The 26,585-nt window shown below is 36.0% G+C and overlaps 1 protein-coding gene across 1 annotated transcript in view; it reads right to left on the bottom strand.

Moving 5' to 3' along the window:
• The window catches only part of Pof1b (POF1B actin binding protein), a 61,061-nt gene extending 49,805 nt beyond the window's left edge, over positions 1-11,256 (bottom strand). The window contains exons 1-2 of the mRNA XM_028786020.1: positions 11,191-11,256; positions 10,775-11,109 (exon numbers count right to left, since the gene is read on the bottom strand). Of these exons, the coding sequence (XP_028641853.1) occupies positions 10,775-11,059 (285 nt within the window). The 5' untranslated portion in view covers positions 11,060-11,109; positions 11,191-11,256. The remainder of the gene's footprint in view (positions 1-10,774; positions 11,110-11,190) is intronic.
• Between the last annotated feature and the right edge of the window lie 15,329 nt (positions 11,257-26,585).

The raw sequence follows: 26,585 nt of genomic DNA, 5'->3' as shown, positions 1-26,585 counted from the left end.
AGAGAGAGAGAGAGAGAGAGAGAGAGAGAGAGAGAGAGCATTCATATTGGAATCATTAAATTCAATAAATTCAATGAGCAGTGATATTTTTAATTCACATCCTTTTTATAGCCTTTCATTCCTGATAACTAGTTTAAGGCACAGATGAGATTCTTGGTTATCATGGTAAAATAGAAAGATGTCTGGGTTAGGAGTCAGGTTCCTTGGGTTGGAACCTAGTTATATTACTGCTCATTTTGTGCTATTGGTTATCTCATGTCTCTTCCATGAGCTTCAGTTTCTTCATGTGAGAAATTATGATTGCGTGTCAGTGTGGCTTAGACAATCCTTAATCTCTGTTCTATTTCTGATACTATATAAACAAAAGAGTTAATTTTTAACTTATTTTTGAAGTTTGGTTCTATGTTTAGAAAATAATTTTAAATTCTTTAAGCTTGTCAATCCTGTTTTCCTTTGAACATGAGAATGTTACTAATGCTGCTGCTGCTGCTAACAAATATTAAGAGTTTCCTATATCAAAGATCTTTCATAGAGCTTTGAAACTCAGTACCTAAGACAACCTCATAAAGAAGGTACCAATATGACTCTATTATACTTATAAGTAATTTTATATAAAACAGCCTAATTTAATAGATGATAATTATAGAGTTACTATTAGGTACTAGAATTCAACAAAAATAGAAATGACTCCAGAAATCATGCTTTAAATCACTCTATATTTTGCCACATTTATAACTTACTTGATTATATTCTCAGTTTTACAAATTGTAGAGTCTACGTATAAGATAAATTGTGATTAGATCTTATATGAGGAGCCTAAATATATTTTTATTTCTCCCTTTCAAATTAGTTCTTGTGAAAAGTAACGCTTATATTTTTGGCTATTGGAGAATAAGTAGAAGTCTTTGTGCATGCTGGAAAAAGTGCTCTACCACTACGATGTATCCTGGCTACTGTTTTCTGTTGTAGGATTTTAGTATATATGTCAGGCTGGCCTCATGATCCCCCTGATTTAATTAAAGCATGTTGGATAGGTGTGCATCATCATACCTAGTTCAAAAGCAACTTTAGTAGTTTTGAAAACATTACACCCATTTAAAGGTGATTGCATGAGGAGACAGCCCTGATTAAATTATTTAAGCAACTTGAAATTCAACATGATATATTTGAAGATATAGCCCCAGGGCTCTAAACCAAATAACACACTAAAGTTCTATTTACCACTTATGTCAGTTAATCCCCAAAATATACACTATATTATTGAGTCATCTAGTCTTCTGCCTCAGAAATGATAAGCATTACCTTGCTTTCAACTTACTTAACACAGAAGTCTGGTAAAGTCAATGTTCATCATTACACAGGCTAGATCTGGTATAAAACCCAGGTCTGTTTGTCCTGTGCTGCCTTAAGCAATGCATTTTAGCTTTTACAAAGTAGTAACAGTGTTCTTCCTTCTCTTCCTCATTTACTTTTTATGAAGTAGACATGGCATTGGCAATTTTAAAATCAAAGTGAGTTGAAATCAGTTGGCTTTCTGAGAGAATTTCACCACATCACTCAAAATAATTTTCTGCATTTTAGCACATACTGTATCAGAGCCAAGAACTTTGGTTTCCAGTAGAGAATTCACTATTCACAAAAATGTATCCATTTTCAACTGTTAAAATAGATATGTGTTTTTCAGAGTTAAATCAGTTGAAGTATAAATGGCCCGAGTTTCTCAGTTATTTACTCTAATCACAGTGCTTTTCAGTATCACAGAGCAATAGAAAAAGAAAGAAAATCAGAAGCTGGAAAGCTGCTATTTCCCTCTAGACATATAGAAAACTTAAAAACATAGGCTATGTTCTGAATTTAAGGATTATTTAAGAAATAAAATTAAAAATCAGAATAGATTTTTTGTTCTTTAATATATTTTTATGCTGTTCTAGGTTGATAAAGATAGCATACTCAACAAATGACTTATGACAAAAATAGAAACATGTTTAAAGTGAAACACTTTATTATATAATTAAAATTAACTGAAGTAGATAATTGATATTATGAAAATCTCAAAAGTAAGTGTCATGGTTCCTTAAAATAGCTGTGCTAACTTGGACAAGTTGTCTTGGACTGCTGGAATATTGCATATTTTAATTTGATTTTTTTTCAGGAAGCAGTGCATTGAGTAACCCAGCTAGTCTTGAACTTGCTACTGAGCCGAGAATAACTTTGAACTTCTGATCCTCAAATGTACACGTGGACCACACACAGTTTATGTGGGTATTGGATATCACACAAGCATTCATACGTGCCAGGCAAGGATTCTACCAACTGAACTATATCTCCAGCCTTCTGATCCAGTCATAATGTGTGTCACCTGTTACGTAACAGAGAAGTCTAAGAATTAACAGAGTATATTCTCTATTCTTGTCAAATTTATAATTGGGCAGCAGATAAAAATTTACAAATCACAGTGAAGTAAGAACTATAAGGAGTTACTACAGGAGCTATATGTGTTAAGAGGTAAAGTCAACCTTGGATATTAAAGATTGGATCACAAGGAAACATGAGGAGCAAAACAAATTTCACAACAGTCTTGACATGTATTGGTGAGAGGTATAGAAACTGGGGGCTTATTTAGAGAATGGTAGCTTATACATTGTCTGAAGCACAGGGCAGTAGACTAGGATTTCAACAAAACAGGTCCATAAGGAACAGATCAAGAATAGATCTGAAACTCAAAGAAATTTATAGACTGAATGTCACCAAAAGTTTAATGGGGCGAAGAATGAGATAAGGTATTTGTAGAAAACCTGAGGAAATTTTTCTAGAAAAGACATTATAGGTGTAATTAGATTTATGATGAATTTAAAATAATTTTATGTTGGATTTTTTACATCTGATTTAGTCACTTTTGCGTAATTTTCATCAAGTACAAAAATAGGCTAATGTAAAAATTGTTTTATTTTAGCTCATGGTTTCAGAAAGCTCTCAGACACCTGGTTGTGTGTGATTAAAAAGAACAAGGTGGCAGGAAACTGTGGTGGAAGAAAGTTGATCACACTATGGTAGATTGACAGAAAGAGATGGGGGGAGGGAGGGACAGAGGAGGAGAGAGGAAGGGAGGGAGATTTATTCAGGATCTGGCTAGGGATAATGTACACTGAAGAACCTATCCAACGTGACCTTATTCTTTTAGGCAGGCCATATTTCCTTCAAAGTGTCTAGACACTTCAAAAATAGTGCTACCGATACAGGAGTAGATGTTTAAAACATGAGCTGTGGCTGCCATTTCATAATCAAGCTACAATAACATCTAAGCTAAAATTTGTGGAAGAAGATAAATAGGTAAGTAAATACTCTGTTTGAAGCAAAAAATAAATCTTTCCTTAGAAAGTTACAAATATAGTTTGGTCCGTGGAGGAATAGTTACAGCAGTTTTTATAAGAGAATCTTTGGGCACATAACTAATATGTCAAACCATTAGAGAATTATGGAGTAAAATGTAATAAACGAAAGCACTTCACCTTGACAGAATTTCATTATCAGGATAAGAACATGGAATATATCTAAAAGCAAACTAATTAATGTCTTTGAGCAACAATGGCTCAGAGAACTGATGTGATGACCAGTCAAAATACCTGCCCTTTAACAGCACATGCCATAACAATTGTGACAAATATTTATCCATCAAAACCACAAGCCAAATATAAACAAGTCAATTTTAGATGCTTCATAAGACCTAAGATCTGGAGAACAAAACTAATTGACTCATCACATAACTTCTTTATGTTTATTATTTTTAGTATATGTGTTGTTCAATTTTTTTTAAAAGAAGCAATATCTAGCTTTCTGGTTTAAATTCAAAGAGAGCTTGTGCAAGAGTAACAGTCTGAAATAGTTCTAGTTAAGAACTATGTCTTTACCAAAACTCATATTCAGGAATTAGGGAAGCCATAATCATCTAAAAGGAAGAAAAACCAGAGGAATAGAAGGGGAAAGGAGGAAAGGAAGGAGCATAAAAGCAGGATAAGGAGAAAGAACATTTATTTCCATTTGTCACTGAGTCTTGATTTGAGAAATAATGTGTCAACTTTTAAGAGGTGTAAAGTCTGGGTGGAATAAGAAAGTAAAGAAGTATTACAGTACTCAGTATTACGTGTATGACTCTCTAGTTAATGCAAACTAACATTAGGTGTGAAAGTAGGCTACATCTGGGATAATTGTAGGTGAAAAATTTTAAATTTAGGGGTAAGAAAAAAACTTTAGCAATGACTTAGCAAGATTTGAATCAGGATGAATTATTTACAGAGCCTGGAATGGAAATAACAACGATGGAAGTGGGGAGTGTGGCAAAGTGAGTTTGCTTATGAAACAGTCATATGGATATCTGCAGCAGAATGAAAAGCTGTAGCAAATGGGGGATAAACTAAAAGACAGGATGGGAGATCCCGAAATGGTCCTTTGGCATCATTAAAGACATTTTTGTGTCATTTAGCTCATAAATTTCACATGGAGGTAAAGGGGGATCTTAATTCTTTCAGTATTTCCATCAAAGCTGTCCCAGGGCAGTTGGACCTTTGAAATAAAAATTAATGTCTTGCATCATCATATATTTTGATTAAAAATCAGTAAAATTAATGAACAAATACTTTAAAAATTAATTCTGAACGACAACAAAATGTTTGTTCTTGAGAAAGAACATATTTCAGACAGAGTGGCATTCATGCTACATTTTCTAAGAAAGTCTATGATGGTCTCAAAGTCACTAGCTAAGACTGGACTCAAATTCAGTGTGATCCTCCTACCTCAGGAGACAATATACCAAGTCTATCGTATTTTTTTTATGTTCATCTACATTATCTTAGGTGATTTATAATGGGTACATACAAAGATGGTGATGAAATACAACAATAAATTAGCTAGCAAAAACTTTGTAATGTTAATGAGTCAAGTGTATATGCCAAGAATATTGCATATTGCTTATACATGTAGACCTGCAACTAACTGCTAGGTTTAAATCCCAATTTTAGTATGCACTAGCCTTATTCCAAAGATTATATTACATCTTTCCACTTCATGGACCTGATCTGTAAAAATGGAAATGACACAGAATTTCATTTACTGGATACCTTTGCATTTATTTCATTCAGGAATCACAACAGTCTGAAGAAAGCCATTTATTTTTTTCTTTCTAAATACATGAACAGAGGTTCTAACAAGTCCAGTGACTTATTCAAGGTAATACAATACTTAACACTTACCTATGTGTCAGGCATTGTACTATGTGTTTTCCACTGTATGTAATCCTATAACTATAACAATAACCTATAAGTTTCTTTATATTGTTGTCCCACTTTATAAATGAGAAAGATGACACACACAGCTAATGAGTTCCTGTACTAGGTATTAAACTTAAGCTTAAAATCTAAGTTATGTTGTTTCAGAGTTCTATGCTACCACAGTCCACTTGAGCATTCAGTATGTCAACATTTAAATCCTGAACATTTAGTACCTACAGCCCTGCCTAAGACATCCCATAGAGAGCAATTTTATAGGAATTTTCTCTGTAACAGCTGTTTAGACTGTCAAATCTGAACCTCTTCAAGGATCTCTATCTGGCTTTCACTTATCTCTTGGTGGCTTGGGGCAAAGAGCTAAGATATTCAAGCACGAGAAAAGAAATAAATGAATTTGGTAGTAGAGAATGCTATATGTACAGTGGAGGAATTTTTCTTTATATATTTTGAAGCATACTATAATGAACATGGAACTTTTTCTGACTTTTAATTTTAATTTTTTTTCTTAATGACTAATATATGATGTTTCCCAGTGAAGATCATGGGAATGTTATGGGCACTCTTGCTAGTCCCAGTACTTACAAGAATCACTGAATGTATTAATACTGAGTTAGAGTAGGTATAGGAACAACATTTTCTCTTTTTCTCTTTTTTCTTTTTTTCGTTTTTCGAGACAGGGTTTCTCTGTCGAGCCCTGGCTGTCCTCGAACTCACTCTGTAGATCAGGCTGGACTTGAACTAAGAAATCCGCCTGTCTCTGCCTCCCAAGTGCTGGGATTAAAGGCATGCGCCACTACCGCCCGGCAGAACAATATTTTCAAAGGAGGTACTTTTTTCATCTTTATAGTTCTTTTTCATTGAAAATAATTTCTTTCACACAATATATTCTAATCACAGTTTTGCCTCCATCATCCACTCCCAAACCCCCCAACTCCAGATTGGGTGCAATTCCAGGCTTTCTTTCTCTCCCTCTGGAAAAACAAACACTTCATTCAATCAAAATAGAAGTCTATGATTGTGTTGTCATGAAAGGAAAACAAAAATATATTTCCATTCCTTTCCTCTCTCAAGCTCAAATCTCTCACTTAAGATGCTTAATTCTGATTATTCCTCTCTCTCTCTCTCTCTCTCTCTCTCTCTCTCTCTCTCTCTCTCTCTCAAGCTATAAAATGTTAAGAAAGCTATACAATGGAGAGGGAGCAAAATATACAGTTCTCCTTTCAGTGCATGCTCTCTGTCTTTAGCTTTTACTAGGATATATGCTCCAGAAAAGTAGAGTTTCTACTGGGATAGCTGATGATGTGAAAAATCAGTTTAAATACATTTATTTAGAAAGGCTTCGACTTTTAAGTGAAGCTTCAGAGCATGACAAATCTCTCAGTAGTTTCACCAGAAATTGTGAAGAAAAAACAGTTGACACAATGTTTCTTTTCTTCTTCCACTGGCTACATTCCCTGCCCAACACCACATCACAAGGACAGCTTGTGAGTGTCACAGACTGAAAACTGGCCCACAAATTTATCAGACCTGCCTTTACAAAAGACAATTGCCGTGAACATTTTCACCCAGTAATTAGGTGCACTAACAATTTCTAAAGCTTCATTTAATTGTAAGCACAAAGGGGATGACCAACTCTGAAAACACCAGCCCATTTATCCCATGACCTCATTCTTTATTCAGGCAACCTACTTCCCTGAACAATCATTCCCTTTACTGACCACACCCTTGAACAACAATTTCTCAGAGCAACATACTCCTCCACACAGAACAGGAAAATTTTCTAGTAGTAAATAGAAACTTTAACACAATAAGGAAGTCATTCTCGATCTTTGCAACGAAAGACAAAGAAAAATAAAAGGTAAACAAACCTATGCCCCAAGTGAATACTTATTGGCAATGCAGGTCATTTACAAATTCACATCTACCTCTAGGCTACTCTCTGAGGTTAGACTTTTTTTTAGAGATTTATTTATTTTATATATGTGAATACAGTGTTGCTGTCTTCAGACACACCAGAAGAGGATATCTGAACTCATTACAGATGGTTGTGAGCCCCCATGTGGGTGCTGGGAATTGAACTCAGGACCTCTGGAAGAGCAGTCAGTGCTCTTAACTGCTGAGCCATCTCCCCAGCCCAAGGTTAGACTTTTTTTGTTGGAAGTTTTCAAGTGAAAAATAATGTCAAACCTTTAAAGCCATTCTTTAAACCCAATATCTTATTTAAGAAAGTCCTCATGACAGCATATAAACTAATATTTTTATGTAGCTAGGCCACTGACATCCCAGACCTTTTGTGTTTATCCTCCAAGTAGACTTTCCTTGGTTAAGCAAATGATATTCATCCAGATCGCAGCATTTCCTGTAAAATAGGCACTTAAGAAGCATCTGTTCACTGAATGACTGGAATTTAACATATTTAATTTTGATCCATTTTTCTTTCTCAAAACTCAGTATTCATGGAAAATATCTTGACCTTCATGAATACTTAAATTAGCCAAAGAAAAAATATAAGTCCAATGAATAATTCACTCTAGTGTTGTTCATTTAAGGCAGTATGCCATTTTGAGTTAATTATGGTGGTTTAATATTTAAGTGTTAAGAATTGAATTCTAAAGCGTTTTGTTGTTATTGTTTTCTTTGGCTTTAAGTAGCTTCGAGAACATTATTTATTTATTTGTAAAACCACATTGAGCTTAAAAGTGCTTCTGGCTTTGTATGACTATACTTGTTCCTGTGGGTAAACCTAATAATTTAAATTCTACTATTAATTCAGATAAGGTAGGAGCAACTGGTTTCTACATTTAATTTTATTTGAGAAATACCCTTTTCATCAGGCAAAATAGTAACCAAAAAAACCATAAGTATGTCTCATCAATGATAGATGAGAAATAAAAGCAACAGTATATGTCATATAGAAAGTAATATAAATGCTTATATCTATCAACATAATTTTAGTATATAAGAGAAGAGTAGTAGAAAACATATTCTAAAATGCCAGATAGAGAAAATACTAAATAATTATAAATGGTGTTTTGTTAATTCTAAGATTAAGATTTGAGAAACAAAACAGAGTAGCATGAATTATTTCTCAAAGGAAATATATTTTATAACTGGCAAGACTTATTTTAAAATCTGAGTTCTCTAAGTATCATACATTCATTAAAACAAAGTGAAAGGTTTAATTGTGTCCATTGTGGACAGAAATTGAATGCTAATCCTCATTGTTTTGCCTTCCCCTGTAGTAAACTCTGAAATTAGCATAATTGCCACATATCAACTTATCTAAAACACAACACATTAAGGAAAAAATTTATTGAAACTGTAAAAGGAGTTTTGAGTAATCTCTACTACCTTGTGCCTTGATTAGCATGTAGTAAAGGAACCATGACAGTGCAGACACTTTGTAAGCAGGAAGGTAATTTTAGGTTACATCTAGGACTACTTTACATACTGCCATAATATCCCACCAACAAAGAGGAAGGAAGAAAAACTAACTAGAAGGGCTTGCTATTCGTCGTCATTGTGGTCACTGTCTTTAAACGCTGTTTGGTTCTAGTACATGCAATTCATCTCCAAGTCCATTCGAAATTTTATAGTCAAAGTTTCTTTTGGCCACCAAGGAAATAAGGTCCCTCTACAACATAGCCTGAATTTCATCTCTCTCATGTCCATTCATGCATTACTTTTATTTCTCTCTAGTTACAAATAACCTCACAATGAACTCCATTATAGTCTCGTAGCTACTAAGGTCACACTTTCAGGCCATAAGGGTATATAGGGCTTTTCTACAAGGAACTAAGTTTCAGAATGGAAAGAGTCTTAAAGAGATCAATTTGGCAAATTCCGTATAAAAGAAGGAAAGTTTTATAAAAAGCTTAACCATCTTAGTTTGACCCTGACATTATTATTAAGAACGGAAGTTGAATCAAGGAACAAACAGTAAAATACAATTCTCAAAACAGTCGTATATTCAGTATTACTTTTTAAAAAGAATTTTGCTCTTAAGTGTGTATCTATCATTCTTTGACTAGCATGTTCCCATGGGAAAAAAATGCTGTGGGTTGAAATAACTGAAAAGTAGGATGACTTCAGCATTCCTATGATAATTGTAATTGTTGTTTTTAACCATTGTTTTGGAGGTATTAAGGATCTAAGAGAGTATCAGGTTTGGTGTTCATTAACATGCTAATGTTGAATATTGGAATGTAAATTGGAATATTGGAATGATCACTTATACAACCTGGGATTTTTTTTTTAGACTTCATAGATTTCTTCCCGTTAAACACAATACATAAGAAGTTTTTTCCTAGCTACAAACAGAAAAGGTGTGGCTTCAGATGGGAGGAGTTGGGGGGAAACACTAAAAGAAAATTACTGGCATTTAATGTTTTATAGTTTCCCTGAATTTAAACTGTTAAATAAAACAATAGTAAAATAATTGTGCTTATAATTTGGAAACATGAATCTTTGAGGAAATATTTTTAAAGTTTCACTATTCATTTTAAGAATGTTACTTTATATTCCACTGGAATTATGGGTTTTAGAAAAAGAACATGTACTGCTTCCAGTTGATATAATAATATAAGATAGGATAAGACCCCAGTCATTCCTTTATGAGGTCTTCCCAGTATAAATATTGTGAAAATTCAATTTCAGTGAGGATAGAAGCTCACAGAAAACTTAGGGTATGTACACTTAGTATAAAAGGAGTTAGAGACATTAAGCTGTCATTTTATATTATCTTTCCATGTTACTTTTCATGTACTTGCAAAACTATTAGCACAGGTATTGGTGGTAAGGAAAAAAAAAACAATTTATCTCATTTTCAAGAGTTTCTTAGAGCTCCATGTTTTATAACTTTCATATGCCTGCTTACCTCTTTCTTGCTTTTCAAATTCTATAACCTTTCTTCTTCCAACATTCCATAAATTATTCAGCTAGTATGTATAAGAATCAATGTGTCATTTTGACACCTAAAAAAATTCTAAGACATGTGCACCTGTCACTTATCTGGGATCAGCATACTATTAGCTGAACACAAATAACTACACGTCACTCCATATGTGCTATTGTCTCTATATCATTCTATTTGGCACAAAACACCTGTTTGCCCGTGATATGATATGAATTAGTGGGGAACTGTTCTAAAAATAAACCTATTACATTCAAGTTGATGACTACTTTTGTCGTTAAAGGCAAAATGGCTTGCCATTTAGAACACATCTTTCAATCAACTTCAATTTTAAAAATATGCCTATCTATACTCCGGTTAGGTTATGTAAAATCATTATAATGGCAACCAACCAACTACAGGCCCTAGTAAATGAAAAAGAAATAGCTAAGAGACAGAATTTAGAAGACTGTCTAACACATACATAACCGAAATCCACCAACACTATCCTGTAGATTCCAACAAATGAAGCAGAAAAGAAGTGATATTTAAGATCTGTTTTCCTTTTTCACGATAATCTGGAATAGCTGTCTTTTATTACCTGGGAATGGTCGCTCCAAACCAAATTTTGGTAGGAGGAGGCAGGCTTGAGAGGGGAGAGCACTTCCCGTGAGCCGAGGGGGTCCAAGGCCTGCACCACCTTGTTCATAGGCCCGCTGTAAGTCCTCACTCGTTCATACACTACATTCTTTTCTGGAGGCTGCTGGACTTGACTTGACTGATGGTAGCAGTGGTAATGCTGGGGCTGACACTGCAGGACCTCTGTGGGCTGCTGGGTTCCGCAGCTGCTGCTGCTCGTCTCACTCCAATAGCTTGAGCTCATCATCTTCTAGGTGGTCAGAAACAGTTTCCCGAGAGTTTCCCCAGGTGCTCTCCCTAAGGGGGAAAAACATTAAAAAGATGATAACAGAGAAGGCAGGCACGCAGGAACACGCAAAGAAGGCCTTTATCAAGCACCTTTTATCCCTGGTGGTGCCAGTAAAAGATGAGTTACCCGAGCAGCAGCAGGAGCAGGTCTGGCAGCTGCAGAGTAGACAGCAAAGTATTTGAGCTCAAATGAAAAGAGGAGCCACCCTGGGAGATTGCTCCAGGAAATGGTACTGACACGCCTCTGAGGGGCGGATTCACCTGGCAGGTTTGCTTGCCAGGAGAGGCCCTGCCTTGCCACTGAGATAGCAACAGGACTTCCCAGTAGGTAAAGCAGTCTAGAAAAAGCAGAGACAGAAGTTCAGGGCAGGAGCCAGCTCCTAGGACTGGAAATTTGAAGACAAAGATACCACTGTCAAAACCTGTTAGAGAAAACAACGCGACTTTCCCATGGCTTGTAAATTTAGCAAAGGTGGTTTCAAGCCTAAGTACTTATTCCAGAACCTCAGACTAAATTAAAGCCTAGGGACAAACTAATTTTCAGAGATAAATTTGCATTCTTTACAAAGCCCTGGTGATAATGCAGATAAGGCAGATTGCCAGGTGGACTTCAAGACATTTTCTCTAATTTGTGAACCTGTTTATCTGGCTCCAGCCATAGCATGTGTTTTGAAAGACACTGACAGAGATGTATCCAAACGACTGAATTTCTGTCCAGAAGTTGGAGGTGTGCTGTGGGAATGGTTGAGCAAAATGGTACCATGCCACAAGTACTTTGCGCTTTGCTTTTTACTTTTAATGGTTTGAGTTTTTTACAAAGGAATTTGCCCTGACTCTTTTTGTGTGTGTGTGTGTGTGCCTCTGTGCCTCGGGAAACATGGAGTTCCATTGCTTCTTTAATCCCCAGTTGTTAAAGGCACTATAAACCTTTATAGTGCCTTTTGAGGCAAAATGAGATTTAAATGTGTTCAGCACTTACTTACAACTACTTGCAAATCCAATCATAATGGTGCTTACCCACAAGGTAATGCCTTGCAAGAAACTGAACTGCAAAATACTACCTGAGTGCTCCTTAAAAAAAAAAAAAACAAAGTGTGGGGGGGGGGGGGGGGGGGGGGGGGGGGGTGGGGGGGGGGTGTCTTCCTTATGTGCATATGAAGCTTAGGACCACTATTTCAGAGAAAAAGAATATGATGTCTTTCATCTGGGTAGCCATCTTTTTGTGATAAATAAACAAAGGGTAATAATTTACTAGTCACTTACAATGTACCAGGGCACATTCAAGAAACTTTGCAGGAAGTGTTACACTCTCACAAACTTGTAAGGTTTTACCGGGTGAAAAGCCGAGGCCCAGGTACAGAGAAGTTGAAAAATGCTCCCACAGTTAGATAAATATTAAGGATGGATCTGGAATCTGAATACAGGGAGATTTACATCAGAATATAAGCTTTTACAAACTACTTACTATTGCTAAACAAAGTTTTAATTGTTAAGCACATAGCCATCTAAGAAGTCTCCGAGGTAATAGGAAAAAAAACATATTAGAAATGACAAGTTACAATAGACTTTAAAAGTAACCTGAATTGTTACAGAAGGAAGGAAGGTATATACAAAACACCTGAAAATTAATCTTTAAAAATGCTTTAAAATAACTTGTTCTTATTACACATCTTGTATTCAGAGCTTTCATGCACACTTCTTGTTCATTTACATGTTGTTCTACAAAAATCAATGAAAATTAACTGGACCTAGTAGTATGTAACTATAATTCCAGTACTTGTGAGGCTGAGACAGAAGGATTGTCATAAGTTTGAAGTCAGTACCAGCTAAACAATGAACTTCAGTCGAATCTGGACTACAGCTTAAAACCTTATCTTAAAAAGCCAAAAATAATAGAATAATTAATGATAAATGAATTAGAAATACATGACCTGCCAAGTAATCAGATATAATATTAGATTCATAACTCATTACTAGCATTGGCTATCTAATTTTGCAGAAACTTTGTGTGAATGCGGACTGGGTATAAAACACACACACACAGACACACACACACACACACACACACACATTGCTGTTAGTATCTGCTGCCAGTCTATATTTAACCTTGTGTATAAAAAAGTTGAGGTGAAGAATGAAAAGTATTGTCCCCATAAAATGCTGACTGTATCTGTCTTCTCTGTTTCTTAAAAATGCGGGTTATCAACTTTGAAATAGTTGGGCTACAATTAATGTGTGAAATAGATATGTTCCCTCAATGTTTGTCACACATCACTGTTTCCCATCCCTGGATATAAGGAATACAGCTTGAAGCTGAAGAATACAGAAATGAACTTAAGCATTACCTGACAGACAGACCACATCTAACTACAAAGCAGATACTGAGCATCCTTGTTCAAGTCCAAGAATTTAATCAGTCATTCTCAAAGATTCAATTTCTTCTGTGAGAACTCCCTTGTGAAGTCATAATCTGCACTGCCAAATATTTGAATGTATAAATAAATATAAATGCACTTATTTCTGTAACAATAGTACCTGCACCATGTCACAATTGAAAATCCAATGGATTTGACAATGTATTCTACAAGCTTCATGATTGTATTCTCCTTTTGCCTATAGTATATGAAGTAATAAGAGTTCATTACTTATTTTTAGCACTAGACTTATTCAGAGAATTCTTGATTATATTTCCAGCAGTCTTTTTTTCTTTTCTCTGTAATATAGATATTTTATATTTGGCACCAAAAAAACTAATTTAGAATGTTTGATTTGGGGGAATAGAACAGATATTCCCTTAGAAGGTAATTTAATTACAATAGAGCTAAAAATTTTATTCACCGTTCCCAGCTATAAAAACAATTCATTCGTTAAGAATGCAACTGAAGGAGTTACCAGCACTTGCTGTTCTTGCAGTAGTCTAGGTTCAATTCCCAGCACCTACATGGTGGCTCACAGCTGTCTGTGACTACAAGTACAGGGTTATTGATGCCCTCTTCTAACCTCTGAGGACACCAGCCATGCACATGGTACATACATATACATTTGGGCAAAAGACTCAGACACGCTAAATAAAATGGCTTAAATCTAAAAGAAGATTTAAAAAAAGCTAAAAATTCAAGAGAGTACAGATAAAAAGTAGAAAACGAAACTCCAATATTAGTGATAGACATAAGGATTCAAACATCAAATATATTAAAAACTATAAAAATATTTACATTTTGGATGAGACATTTTGAGAGTCATTTTAAAAGTACTCATTTGCTCTACAGAGGATATGGGATAAACAAACTCAGAAAACTCAGACTCTTTTACCGGTCACAACTCAGAACACTCTTGTCACCACTAATGTGTGTGTGTGTGTGTGTGTGTGTGTGTGTGTGTGTGTGTGTGTGTTTTGCTGGTTGGGATTTCTCCTGCATGCTAAGCAAGCAGTTTCTTCCACAGACTCCACCTGGGAGCCCTCTAATTTAATTAATTTTGACATTGGAAGCTCAATCCTACGAGATTGTCCAAGAGCCTTGATTCTCTGTGTGTTATTGTTTCCTGAAGCCAGTGATGATCATGTAGGTACCTAAGGGCTGACAATGATTAATCAATTAATTAGCATGTCAAAAACACAAATTGTTTTAGGAATTATATGCTAGGATAAGAGGAAGAAGACAAGTGTACATGTACCATGTGTTTTGTGTGTGTGTGTGTGTTAAACATTACATCTATCTCACAAACTTGTTAGGCTCAAATATGAAAATGCTAGCTATTTGCAATATACTACCCAAGCATAAGATTTTTAAAATATATTGTCCATAGAGTTCAGTGTAATTTTTGTAAATTAGTCAATTTGGAAATCAAATTAACTGTCCCAGTGAGGTATGGTCCTAATTTTTGAAAACTTGAGCTACTTGAAATCATTAAGATAAAACAAAGCACCAATTAATTTATCAAAATTGACGTATAGAACTTTATTAAACAATTAAATATCAAAAGTAATTATAAATTTGTCACCAAATACATTTCACCAGCATCAGCAGTTTTTATGTGTATTAGTAATCCTTTACTCCACCTTCTGTTTTATGAGAATGATGCTTAGATCTATCTCTAGCCCAGGCTCATAGCTTGGGGCTAATGATACAAGAACGACAGAAAGATTTAACACAAAGTTACTTAACCCCTTTTGCTTCTGCCTTCTCTATGGCCAAGAAAAAAATGTTCATGTTATAAAAGGTCAACAAGCATGGGAAGGAGGTATATCCCAAGGTAGGTGAGACCATTGTATGAGTATATGAAAGCAGCTATGTATTATTAACTAAGCCTAATTCATTTGATCTGGCAGAACTCCATTCCAGCCTTCTGACAGGACTTAACACGGATCTTGTTTAACTACTGTTGGGAAATTTTTGACTGGGCAATGTTTCAGGATATGAGGTATGAAAAAGAAATTTGTTTTAATTTGAACAAAAATTAAAGGTAGCATTTATAAATGGGTTTAATCTGTTAAAACAAGTTTAATCTGAAGTGAATTCAAGTTAAAATTCTATATCAAAATGCCACTTGTCTAACAAATACATATAAACAAAATGAAAATAGATATTTCTTTATAAAACCTATAGCATCACTGCATCAGAGTATCAATTTCTCCTCCTAAAATAAATTTTACTGGTGACAGGTTTCTATCCAGAATTAAGTGACTTGTTAAAGAAAATAAGACCTGGGTTCTGGACAGATTATCCAACTATTTGTGTGTGCACATGAATTGGAATAGCCTTTATGATTCTGGAAGATTTTTAGGGTTGCAGCATTTCCCAATGTGTGTCAAAAACAATACTAGCTGTACAAAGAAGTGTTTTATGACCTACTAGGTATAATATGTATCTGGTTAAATATAATTTGTGGAATAGCTTTATTGCTGTTGTATCCAGAGCCTTTAAAAGATGATATACATTACGAACATAGTCTTCAAATGGATCTACTGTGAGTGGTGTTTATCAATATTTGTTGACAATGAAACATGTTTTATGTACAATATATCTCTAATATATTATTTATGGAATAGTGTGTGTTCACACTTTCCTGTAAGACTTTTTATTCTGGATATATTTGAATGAATTCAGAAAGTAAATGAGAATCCATATCTGGTTTTTTAATTCTAACCATATCATTGAAAGCATATCAAAGAACATTTGATCATCTGTATAAGCATATCGTCATAGTCAAAGACAAATCTTTTGGGGCCAAAAACATCAACTTCACTGGAAATGTTTTAATACTTTATCCCAAAGCCAGCAAGTCAGAACTCTAGAGCTCTAGAGCTGTGGTCCAAATATTGGTTCTAATAAGCCTTCTTAATAATTAGAAACTTCTGGAAACACACACACACACACACACACACACACACACTCTGAAATTGGCCACATAATTATTAACCCCACAGAAATGAAAAGGATAATCAGGTATTCTATGAACAACTCTATTCATATAGATTGTTTAATTCAGGAAATGGAGCAATTCTTTAGAAATCACATAGTACAAATTAACCAAAATGAAATGTATGAAAAGAGTTTGAAATCATAGTTATTACCTTTTCACAAAGAGAAATCCTGAGAACATTAAACATTCAATAAAAATCTATCTATGACTCTGTCTCTCTTCTCTCCCCTTTACTCCCCTCCTTCCTCTTTCCTCTCTATCCTTTTCTCCCTCAGTTGAACACAGAGCTTTATATTTACTTTTAAAGACATTTTTACAATACTAACACCAGAAAAAGGATAATATAAGAAACCTACACAATGAAATCCAACAAAATATGAACAAACTAAACAACTTTACAAAACTTAATGTATTTTGACAAAGTGGGTTCTATGGAAGTGTTGTGGTTTGATTAAGAATGGTCCCCATAGATTCATATATATGAATGCTTAGTCTTTAGCTGGTTAAACTATTTGGGGAAGGGTTAGAAGGTGTGGCCTTTTTGGAGAAGTTACATCATTAGAAGTGGGCTTTGAGATGTTAAAGGTCCAAACCAGGACCATTCAGTCCCTCCCTCTTCTTGGAGATGACTACTGCTCTAGTGCCATGCCTGTATGCCTGCCTTCTGTGATGATCCCCACTGTGATGCTCAGGGAATCACACTCTGAAACTATAAGCAAGCATCACATTAAATAAAAGCCACACGGTATTGATACAGAGACTGGCAGGAAGATCAGTGGAATAGAATTGAAGACCCAGAAATAAACCTACACACACCTAAGGACACTTAATCTTTGACAAAGGAGCTAAAACTGTCCAGTGGAGAAAAGAACGCATTTTAAACAAATGGTGCTGGTTCAACTGGAGGTCACCATGTAGAAGAATGCAAATAGATTCATTCTTATCTCCTTGTACAAAGCTCAAGTCCAAGTATATCAGGGATCTCCACATAAAACCAGATACACTGAATCTAAATAGAAGAGAAAATGGGATAGACCCTTGAACACATGAGCACAGGGGAAATTTTCCTGAACAGAACACCAATGGCTCAGGCTTTAAGATCAAAAACTGACAAATGGGACTTCATAAAACTAAAAAGTTTCTGAAAGGCTTTGTCCATAGAACAAAACAGTAACTTACATATTGGGAAAAGATCTTTACTAACCCTACATCTGATAGAGGGCTAATATCCAAAATATACAAAGAATTGAAAAAGTCAGACTTCAGAGAACCATATAACTCTATTAAAAAATTGGATACATGGCTAAACAAAGAATTCTCAATGAGGAATCTTGAATGGCAGAGAAGCACCTAAAGAAATGTTCAGCATCCTTAGTCATCAGGGAAATGCAAATCAAAACAACCTTGAGATTCCATCTCCCACTAATCAGAATGGCTAAGATCAAAAACTTAGTCATCAGCAGACACTGGCAAGGGTGTGGAGAAAGAGGAACACTTCTCTATTGCTAGTAGGATTCCAAGCTAGTAAAATCACTATGGAAAACAATCTTGCAGTTCCTCAGAAAATTGGAAATAGTTCTACAGCAAGACCCAGCTATACCACTACTAAGTATATACCCAAAAGATGTTCCAACATGTAATAAGGACACATGCTCCATTATGTTCATAGCAGCCTTACTTATAATAGCCAGAAGCTGAAAAGAACCCAGATGTCCCTCAATGGAAGAATGGATACGGAAAATGTGGTACATTTACACAATGGAGTACTACTCAACTATTAAAAAATAATGACTTTATGAAATTTGCAGTAAAATGGATGGAACTAGAAAATATCATGCTGAGTGAGGTAACCCAGACCCAAAAGGGTACACATGAGATGTACTCATTGATAAGTAGATATTAGCCCAAATGCTCAGAATACCAATGATACAACTCAGAGACCATATGAAGCTTAACAAGAAGGAAGACTGAGGTGTGGATGCTTCAATCCTATTAGGAAAAGGGAACAAAATAATCACAGGAGATAGATGGAGGAAGGAACATGGGAGAAAGAGAGGAAAAAACTGGTGGGTGGGGTGGGGACAGGATCCGATATGGGAAAATATAGAAGAGAAGTCCAGAGGATCAGAAGAATGAATAGAAATATGTAGTAGTCCAGGTGGGGAACAGGGAACCACTAGAAAGTCCCAGATTCCAGGGAAGTGAGAGGTTCCCAGTACCAGTGGGGATGGCATAAGCTGAAATACCCAACAAAGGGGATATAGAACCTGAAGAGACACATGGCCTCCAGTTGAAGAATGGAGCCAACCACCCGTCTCAAAATTTTTAATCCAGAACTGTTCCTGTCTAAAGGAAATGCAGGGACAAAAAAGTGGAGCAAAAACTGAAGGAAAGGCCAGAGACCACCCTACATTGGGATCCATCCCATCTTTAGACACCAAACCCTGACACTAAAGCTGATGCTAAGAAGTGCTTACTGATAGGACCCTGGTATAGCTGTCCTATGAGAGGCTCTGCCAGCATCTGACTAATACAGATACAGACACTCATAGTCAACCATAGGACTGAGCCCAAAGACCCCAATAGAAGACTTAGGGGAAGGATTGGAAGGAGCTAAAGTGGATAGCAACCCCATAAGAAGAACAACAATAACAACTACTGGACCACCCAGAGCTCCCAGGGACTAAATCACCAACCAAAAAGTACACATGGAAGGACCTATGGCTCCAGCTGCTTATGTAGTAGAGGTTTGTCTTGTCTAGCAACATTGGGAGGAATAAAGGCTGGTGCCCCAGAGTAGGGGAATGCTAGAGGGGTAAGGCTGGAGTGGGTGGGGGAGCACCTTCTTAGATGCAAAGAGGAAGGGGAATGGGATGGGGATTTTATGGAAGGGAGACCAGGAAGGGGGACAACACCTGGAATATAAGTAAATAAAATAACCAATAAAAAAATAAATGTTTTCTTGTATAAGTTGCCTTGATCAAGATGTCTCTTCAAAGCAATACATAAGTAATTAAGTCACTAAGAAATGGTGACTGGAACATTCAAACATGAATATAATTCAATGGCTGAAAATAAATGAGTATATAGTCTTCTTATTAAATGAAAACTACCATATTTGTCAAAATCCTATGTCCATGTCTAATAAAATTCTTAAAATTAAGAAAACAAATGAGCCTCCTCATTTTGATAAATTATGACCATTTCTCTCATACAGATAAAGACAGACAGACAGACAGACACACACACACACCTCACCTAGCCTCACCTAGAGTGGACATCCTACCTACTTAATGATGAAAGGTTGAATGCTTTATTTTTATTTTACATTAAGGAATAAACAAGATATCTATTCTGACTACTCCTATTCAAAATTACATTTGAAATCCTATAGAATGACAGAATAAATGAAAACAAAATAATTTTCAACTACAGTTATTTACACATAAAATTGTAGTCCAGGTACAAATCCCAGTGATGCATCTAAACCTTCTTATGAATAATAAATTAATTTGAAAGACTTCAGGATAGAAAATGAAGTTACAAATGTCAATGGCGAGTCTACATATCATTGTGACATAAGACATGTTTTGAACAAATTTATTGGCCTGTACCATCCTCTTGAGGATGGATCATAGAAACTGCAATCTTTTCTCCATTTTCTTACTCTTGGAGCTGACCATAAATAATTTAGCTGACCTAACATGAACAGATAAATACTACACAGAGACACCAAGACCAATAGGAGTAGACAAGTTTTTATGTGTTCTCTTAGCCAGTCTCTTAGCAACCATATCTATACAATGTACTCTCCATAAAACCCCAAAGTGCAATGTTCGGTGAGTTTCCTGCTAGAGGAATATGGAGAGGTTCCTGGGGGAAGGCACACACAGAGTATGGGGCCACCATGATCTTTTTCTCCAGTCCTAGCCCCATTTCACATCTTTATCAGTATATTTTTACAATATTATTTATAATAGACATGTGTGTCTCTCTGTTATATGAGCTACTTTGGAAAATTAATTGAGCCCAAAGAGTGTATTGTGGCAATCCCAATTGTATATGAAGTCTGTCATAAGCACAGGTAAATATAGCCTGGGGCTTGTAACTGGCATCAAAAGTAGGAAGGAACAGTCTTAAAGATTGAGTTCTCAACCAATAAGATTTGACACTATCTCTAGGTGGTGTCAGAATTAAATTGGATTAGAGAACACCCAGCTGGTGTCCACTACAAAATTGATTGCTTGATTGCTAGTGGGGTGAAATCTTTACACTTTTGATCTCACAAATTTGCCTGTGCTAATTGTAATGTGAGAGTAGATGGAACACAAGAAATAATCATAGCTGAACAATGGGAAATATAAATCATTCAACAATAACATTTATAATACTCTCTCTCAGTAAAATATTAATATATATACCAACAAAATATGTGTAAAATATGTATATTAAAGCCTATAAAATTCTGATAAGAGAAACAAAAATGATACAGTTAAATGGAAAAGCATCCTAGTGTGAATTAGAAGATTCCGATTACTTAAGATGCCAATTTCTTCAAGTTGGTTTGTGTTTAATAGTTGCAATATAAAATTTAAATCAGTTTCTGTGTAATTCAAAACAAGATTATTTGAAAGTTCACTCTGAAGTTTTGTGTGAAAGATAATGGATCAAGAGTAGCCATACCAATTTTGAAAAAAAAATCACAAGAGTGGAGGACAAGGGAACTGAGGATGTACCTCAGAGTCAGAGTGAATGGTTAGCATGCTCAAAACCCTCTTTTCAGTGTTCTAGTAACCTGACATTTACTAGTGAGATTAACTGTAAACTTACAATAGTCATGTTAAAAACACAGATCAGTGGAATTGGAAGAGAATGCCCACGTATGTATTAAAACAAATATGGTTGCAAATACAGTTTAGTGGGGAAAGGCAAGTCCTTTCAACAAGTGGAAAATAATAACTTCATTTTTCTGGGCAACAAATGATGAACTTAAACCAAAACATCTTACCTTATACAAATATTAATTCAAAATGAATTATCAGTTTAAATTTAATACATAAAGTATATAACTCAGGGATTGATACGTAGGGACAAACTTTTATAATATTGGGTTGTATATAACTCAGGGATTGATACATAGGGACAAACTTTTATAATATTGGGTTAAGCAAAAACTTTGTTGTGTAAAACCCCAAAACAAAGTTTGTTTCAATAATCCAATGGAATTCATCAATATTAAAAATCTTTTCCTCTTTGAAAGACAGTGAAGAAAATATAAGCCAAAGACTTTGGGAAATATTTTCAAATTGCATATCTGATTATCTGATTAAAATCTTTGTATCCAGAACACAGTATCTAAAACTTTTTGGGGGCTGGAGAGGTGGCTCAGCTGCTAAGAGCTCATTGCTCTTCCAAAGGATCTGAACAGCTGGCTGTAACTCCACAGGATTCAGTGCCCTCCTTGGGCTTCCATGGCTGCACATGCACATGTGCACACACTCATGTACTCAAACATGACAGACACAGACACAAATACACATAAATCAAAATAAAATAAACCTTAAAAACACCCACATCTTAACAATAGAGCAAACAATTTCATTTTTTGTAATAAAGTATTTCAATAGGCCAGTCACAAAAGATGGGGGTGTGGCAAGTACACGTATGAAAGATGCTGAACATCGAGTCCTTAGGGAAACTACAACTAAAACCACAAGTCTGTACCATTAAATAGCTATTAAGATGGAAATAAATAATGGTGAAAACTTTACCAAGTACAGACAAGGATAAAGAGCACCTGGAACTCAGTACCATTTGCTGACAGAAATGCAACTGTGATATAGCCACTTCTGAAGACAGGCTGTCTCTTATAGAATCAAAAATATTTAATACGTGATCCATCAACCATACTTTTAGGTGTTTTAGACTATGTTCACTCAAATGTCTATGATTAAATATTTATTGAAGCTGTATTCATAATTACTAAAATCTTTAAATAGTCCAGATGCCCTTCTACTTTGGAACATTTGTTAAATACAATTCTATTCAGCAGTTAAAAAAAAAGAATAAAATATTTGTATATTAAATGCATAGATTGAATGTTAAATTCACTTCCCTAAGTAAAATAAGTCAGACTCAAAAAGCAATGTAATATGTAATTTTATTTATATGACATTTGGAAAATAAAAAATTCAGAAAGTTAAAAACCAGATTAATGTTTGTAATGGTTAGATTTGAGAGGAATGGCAATTATAAAATGTCAGCATGAAAAATTTTCAGTGTCAACTTTGATAGTAGATATAAAAATTTTATCAAAAACTGTGGAACTGCACACTATAAATGATGAGTTTTCCTGTGTGTGAACTATGTTTTAATACTTAACAACTCACAAAATTCCCTGTAAGTAATACATGAGGTGTAAACCAAGTTGTGATATATAGAGAACTGTATTTTTATTATTTAGTTCAGATATCATTTCCATTTTGGGGAAGAGGAGATCAAACCCAGGACCTTGGACAGTCTAGGCAGTCTACCATTAAGCTACATACACATCCCAAATTGTCTGCTTTTTAGATGCTCTTTTCTTTGATGTCAGGTTATTTATAGATGTAATTATTGATTTCCAAGAATATATGGACTTTTATTTAACTTTTTACTATTGATTTCTAGCTTAAAAGGATTGTGGTTATAGAACATGATGTAAATGATTTTAATTTTTAAAAACTTGATATTTTCTTTATGACCTAATATAAACCCAATATTTAGAATTATATGTACTAAGGAAATGTATACGTGGCTCTTGAGGAATATGCTATTTTATGTGTGTGTATTAGCCATGTTTGTTATTTGCATTATTCAAACAATGTATATCTGGAATCTTTTCTTCCCCACACATCTGTTATAAAGAGATCCCAGGGACTAAACTGCCAACCAAGGAGTACACATGGAGGGACCTGTGGCTCCAGACGCATATGTAGCAGAGGATGGCCTTGTCGAGCAACAATGAGAGGAGTGGCCCTTGGTCCTGTGAAGGCTCAATGTCCCAGTGTAGGGGAATGCCAGGGCAGGGAGGTGGGAATGGGTGAGTGGGTGTCTGTGTGTGTGATCACCTGCATGTATGAATACAGAAGCAGAGGAGGGTAATGTGATGGGAGGATTGTGAATAGGAAACTAGGAAGAGACATATATTTAATATGTAAATGAATAGAATGATTGATTTTTTAAAAAGAGAGGGGGTATTAAAATTGTCCTGAGGATTTTTCATTTGTCAGTTTTACATAGTTCTTAAGAAGTTCTTGATTCATGAACTTTATTTATTTTTGCAGTATCTGTTATGTTTAAATATATTTACACACACACACACACTGAATTTTGGTCACATGTGTCCTCTACTTCTTCCTTCCAACTCTCTCCACTCCACCCAAATATCTCCTACCTACCTCCTAAATTCATATCTTTTTTAAAAAAAATTATTATAACTCACTCGTATGCTCACATATGTGAGGTCCACTGAGGTACGGGCAGCATACCAATGCCTACCCCCCAACAAAGAAAAATGGCTAACCCTCCCTTAGCAGCCGTCAACTTCCGTTAGTTCTTCAGGTATGGGTGGAGTATCAGGAATCACTCCACACTGAATTTTTAACTCTCTTGATTGGGCTTATAACATATAGATTCTCCAGTTATAGCTGAGCATTCATTCAGTCACATACTCTCATCACTTAGAACAGTTATGACTTTGCACTCACCACTGCATTCTGCAATAAGAAGTTCCCCTGACTAAGGTTGATATTAAGCAGAAATAATATAGATATAAACACAAATATTTAGAAGGTGATTTGGAAACATTATCATTTAGCAAAACAAGCTCAATAGATTCTCCCCTGCAGCCTATGGATTCCTTAGCCATGGATTTGGCTAGTCTTTCAGTACCAAACATGAATTACTCCTGTGGAGCAAGCTTCAATTCCAAGTCTTAAATCCAATCAAGTGAATGATTAACTCCCAAAATAGTCTTGCAATTATTACACTAATGAGCACATATTGCCTAGCAGGATATTATGGTATGGGGTGAGTTCTGTGTAAGATTACTGATGTCTTTTCTCTTACAGTAGCCTACATAGCAGTTTCCAGCACTATGAAATTTAGCCACCATATCAAGTACATTTAAATTTCATACATACTGCCTTTCCTATAAGTTGAAATTTTGGTAGTATTGTTACTTTTATATCTCCACTAATGTGTGTGTGTGTGTGTGTGTGTGTGTGTGTGTGTGTGTGCAGGTAGAGGTATATACTGTCTAATCTTATGTCAACTTGACACAAACTAGGGTTATCGGAAATTAGGAAATTTCAATTGAAAAAAACTGCCTCCAATAAGATCAGGCTGTAGGGCATTTTCTTTTTTTTTTTAATTTTTATTTTTTTATTGGATACTTTATTTACATTTCAGATGTTATCCCCTTACCCCATTTCTCCCCTCCTCCGCCCAGGAACCCCCATCCCATCCCCCCTCCTCCTGCTTCTATGAGTATGTGCCCCCACCTACCTCCCCACTCCCATCTCCCCGACCTTGAATACCCCCACGCTCACCGTCCAGCCTTCATGGAACCAAGGATCTCCTCTCCCACCTATGCCCAACAAGGCCATCCTCCCCTACATATACAGCTGGAGCCATGGGTCCCTCCTTATGTTCTCCCAGGCTGGTGGTTTAGACCCTGGGAAGCTCTGGTTGGTTGGTATTGTTCCTATCCTCATGGGGCCGCAAGCACTTTCAGCTCCTACAGTCTTCTCTCTAACTCCTCCATTGGGAACCCCTTGTTCAGTTCAATGGTTAGCTGTGAGCATCTGCCTCTGAATATGTCAGACTCTGGCAGACCTCTAAGGAGACAGCTATATCAGGCTCCTGTCAGGTGGGAGACCATTCCACCTAGACAGGGCGTTTTCTTTATTAGTGATTGATAAGGGGAGGGCCCAGTTCATTGTGGGTGGGTCCATTCCTGGGCTGGGTTCTCTAAGAATCCAGGCTGAGCAAGTCATCAGGAGCAAGCCAGTAAGCAGCAGCCCTCCACGGCCTCTGCATCAGCTTCTGCCAACAAGTTCTGCTCTGTTTGAGTTGCTGTCCTGTGTTGTTCCTTCAATGATAAGCAGTTCTATGGAAGTGTAAACCGAGTAAACATTTTCTTCTTCAACTTCCCTTTTGGTCACAGTGTTTCATTGCAGCAGTAGAAAACACTAATTAAGACAAGGTACATATGGCAGAAGCAAGTGCTTCCATATATGTGTGCTGTCATGTATAAGCCAGAGAATGGCCCCACCCGACCTCCAGTTCCAAAGTCTTTATTGTTTTAGAAAAGATGATCCATCCACTCAGTGGGATAAAGAGCTGTGTCCAGGAACCCATCAGTAGTGCCGAAAAGGACTCTGGTTTATCCACAGCAATTCATACATCCAAGACTTATAGTAAGCCACAAGACTTATAGTAATCAATTCTCCAGCCTTAAACCATAGACCATCCCTTTCTCCACACTGTCCACTGAATTGCTACCATGAATGATGTTCCTGCCAACTTGAATACAGAAATCTCCACAAACGGTGTATAGTTTAGAATCCACTGGATTGGTCTCTCCCAGCATCACTCAGCCCAGATTAGTTTTCACCAGATTGAGCCCCTCCCAGACCATGGCCACCATGGGCCCAGAGTTCATGCACTTCACCAGCTCTGGGAAGAAATGACAGTCTTTCAGGTCAATGTAATGCTGCTTCAGGTGTTCTTCAGAAGCCTGAAAGAACATCATGGCTACCAGGAGAAACTCCTTCTGCACATAGTACTTGAAGATCTCACCCACCAGAGTGAGCTGCGAAAGCTGAGGTGTTGGCTGGTTTTTGCAATGTGCGATGAGAGCGAAGAGACTCCAGAGAACAGGTTTAAAGTCATTTTTTGGGTGTGCAATCTACCATTTACTTTAATTACATTTGATTTTATTAAGGTAGAACCTGGCACTATGTTGAAACTTGTCAAATAAGCTGGACTATCGGTCCAGTGAGCAAGTGACCTCTTAT

The sequence above is a fragment of the Grammomys surdaster genome, unplaced genomic scaffold, assembly GCF_004785775.1.
Source record: "Grammomys surdaster isolate TR1022 unplaced genomic scaffold, NIH_TR_1.0 61, whole genome shotgun sequence".
NCBI classification, from domain to species: domain Eukaryota; kingdom Metazoa; phylum Chordata; class Mammalia; order Rodentia; family Muridae; genus Grammomys; species Grammomys surdaster.
The sequence above is the reverse complement of the archived record's forward strand: the minus strand, read 5'-3'. Positions and strand labels throughout refer to the sequence as shown.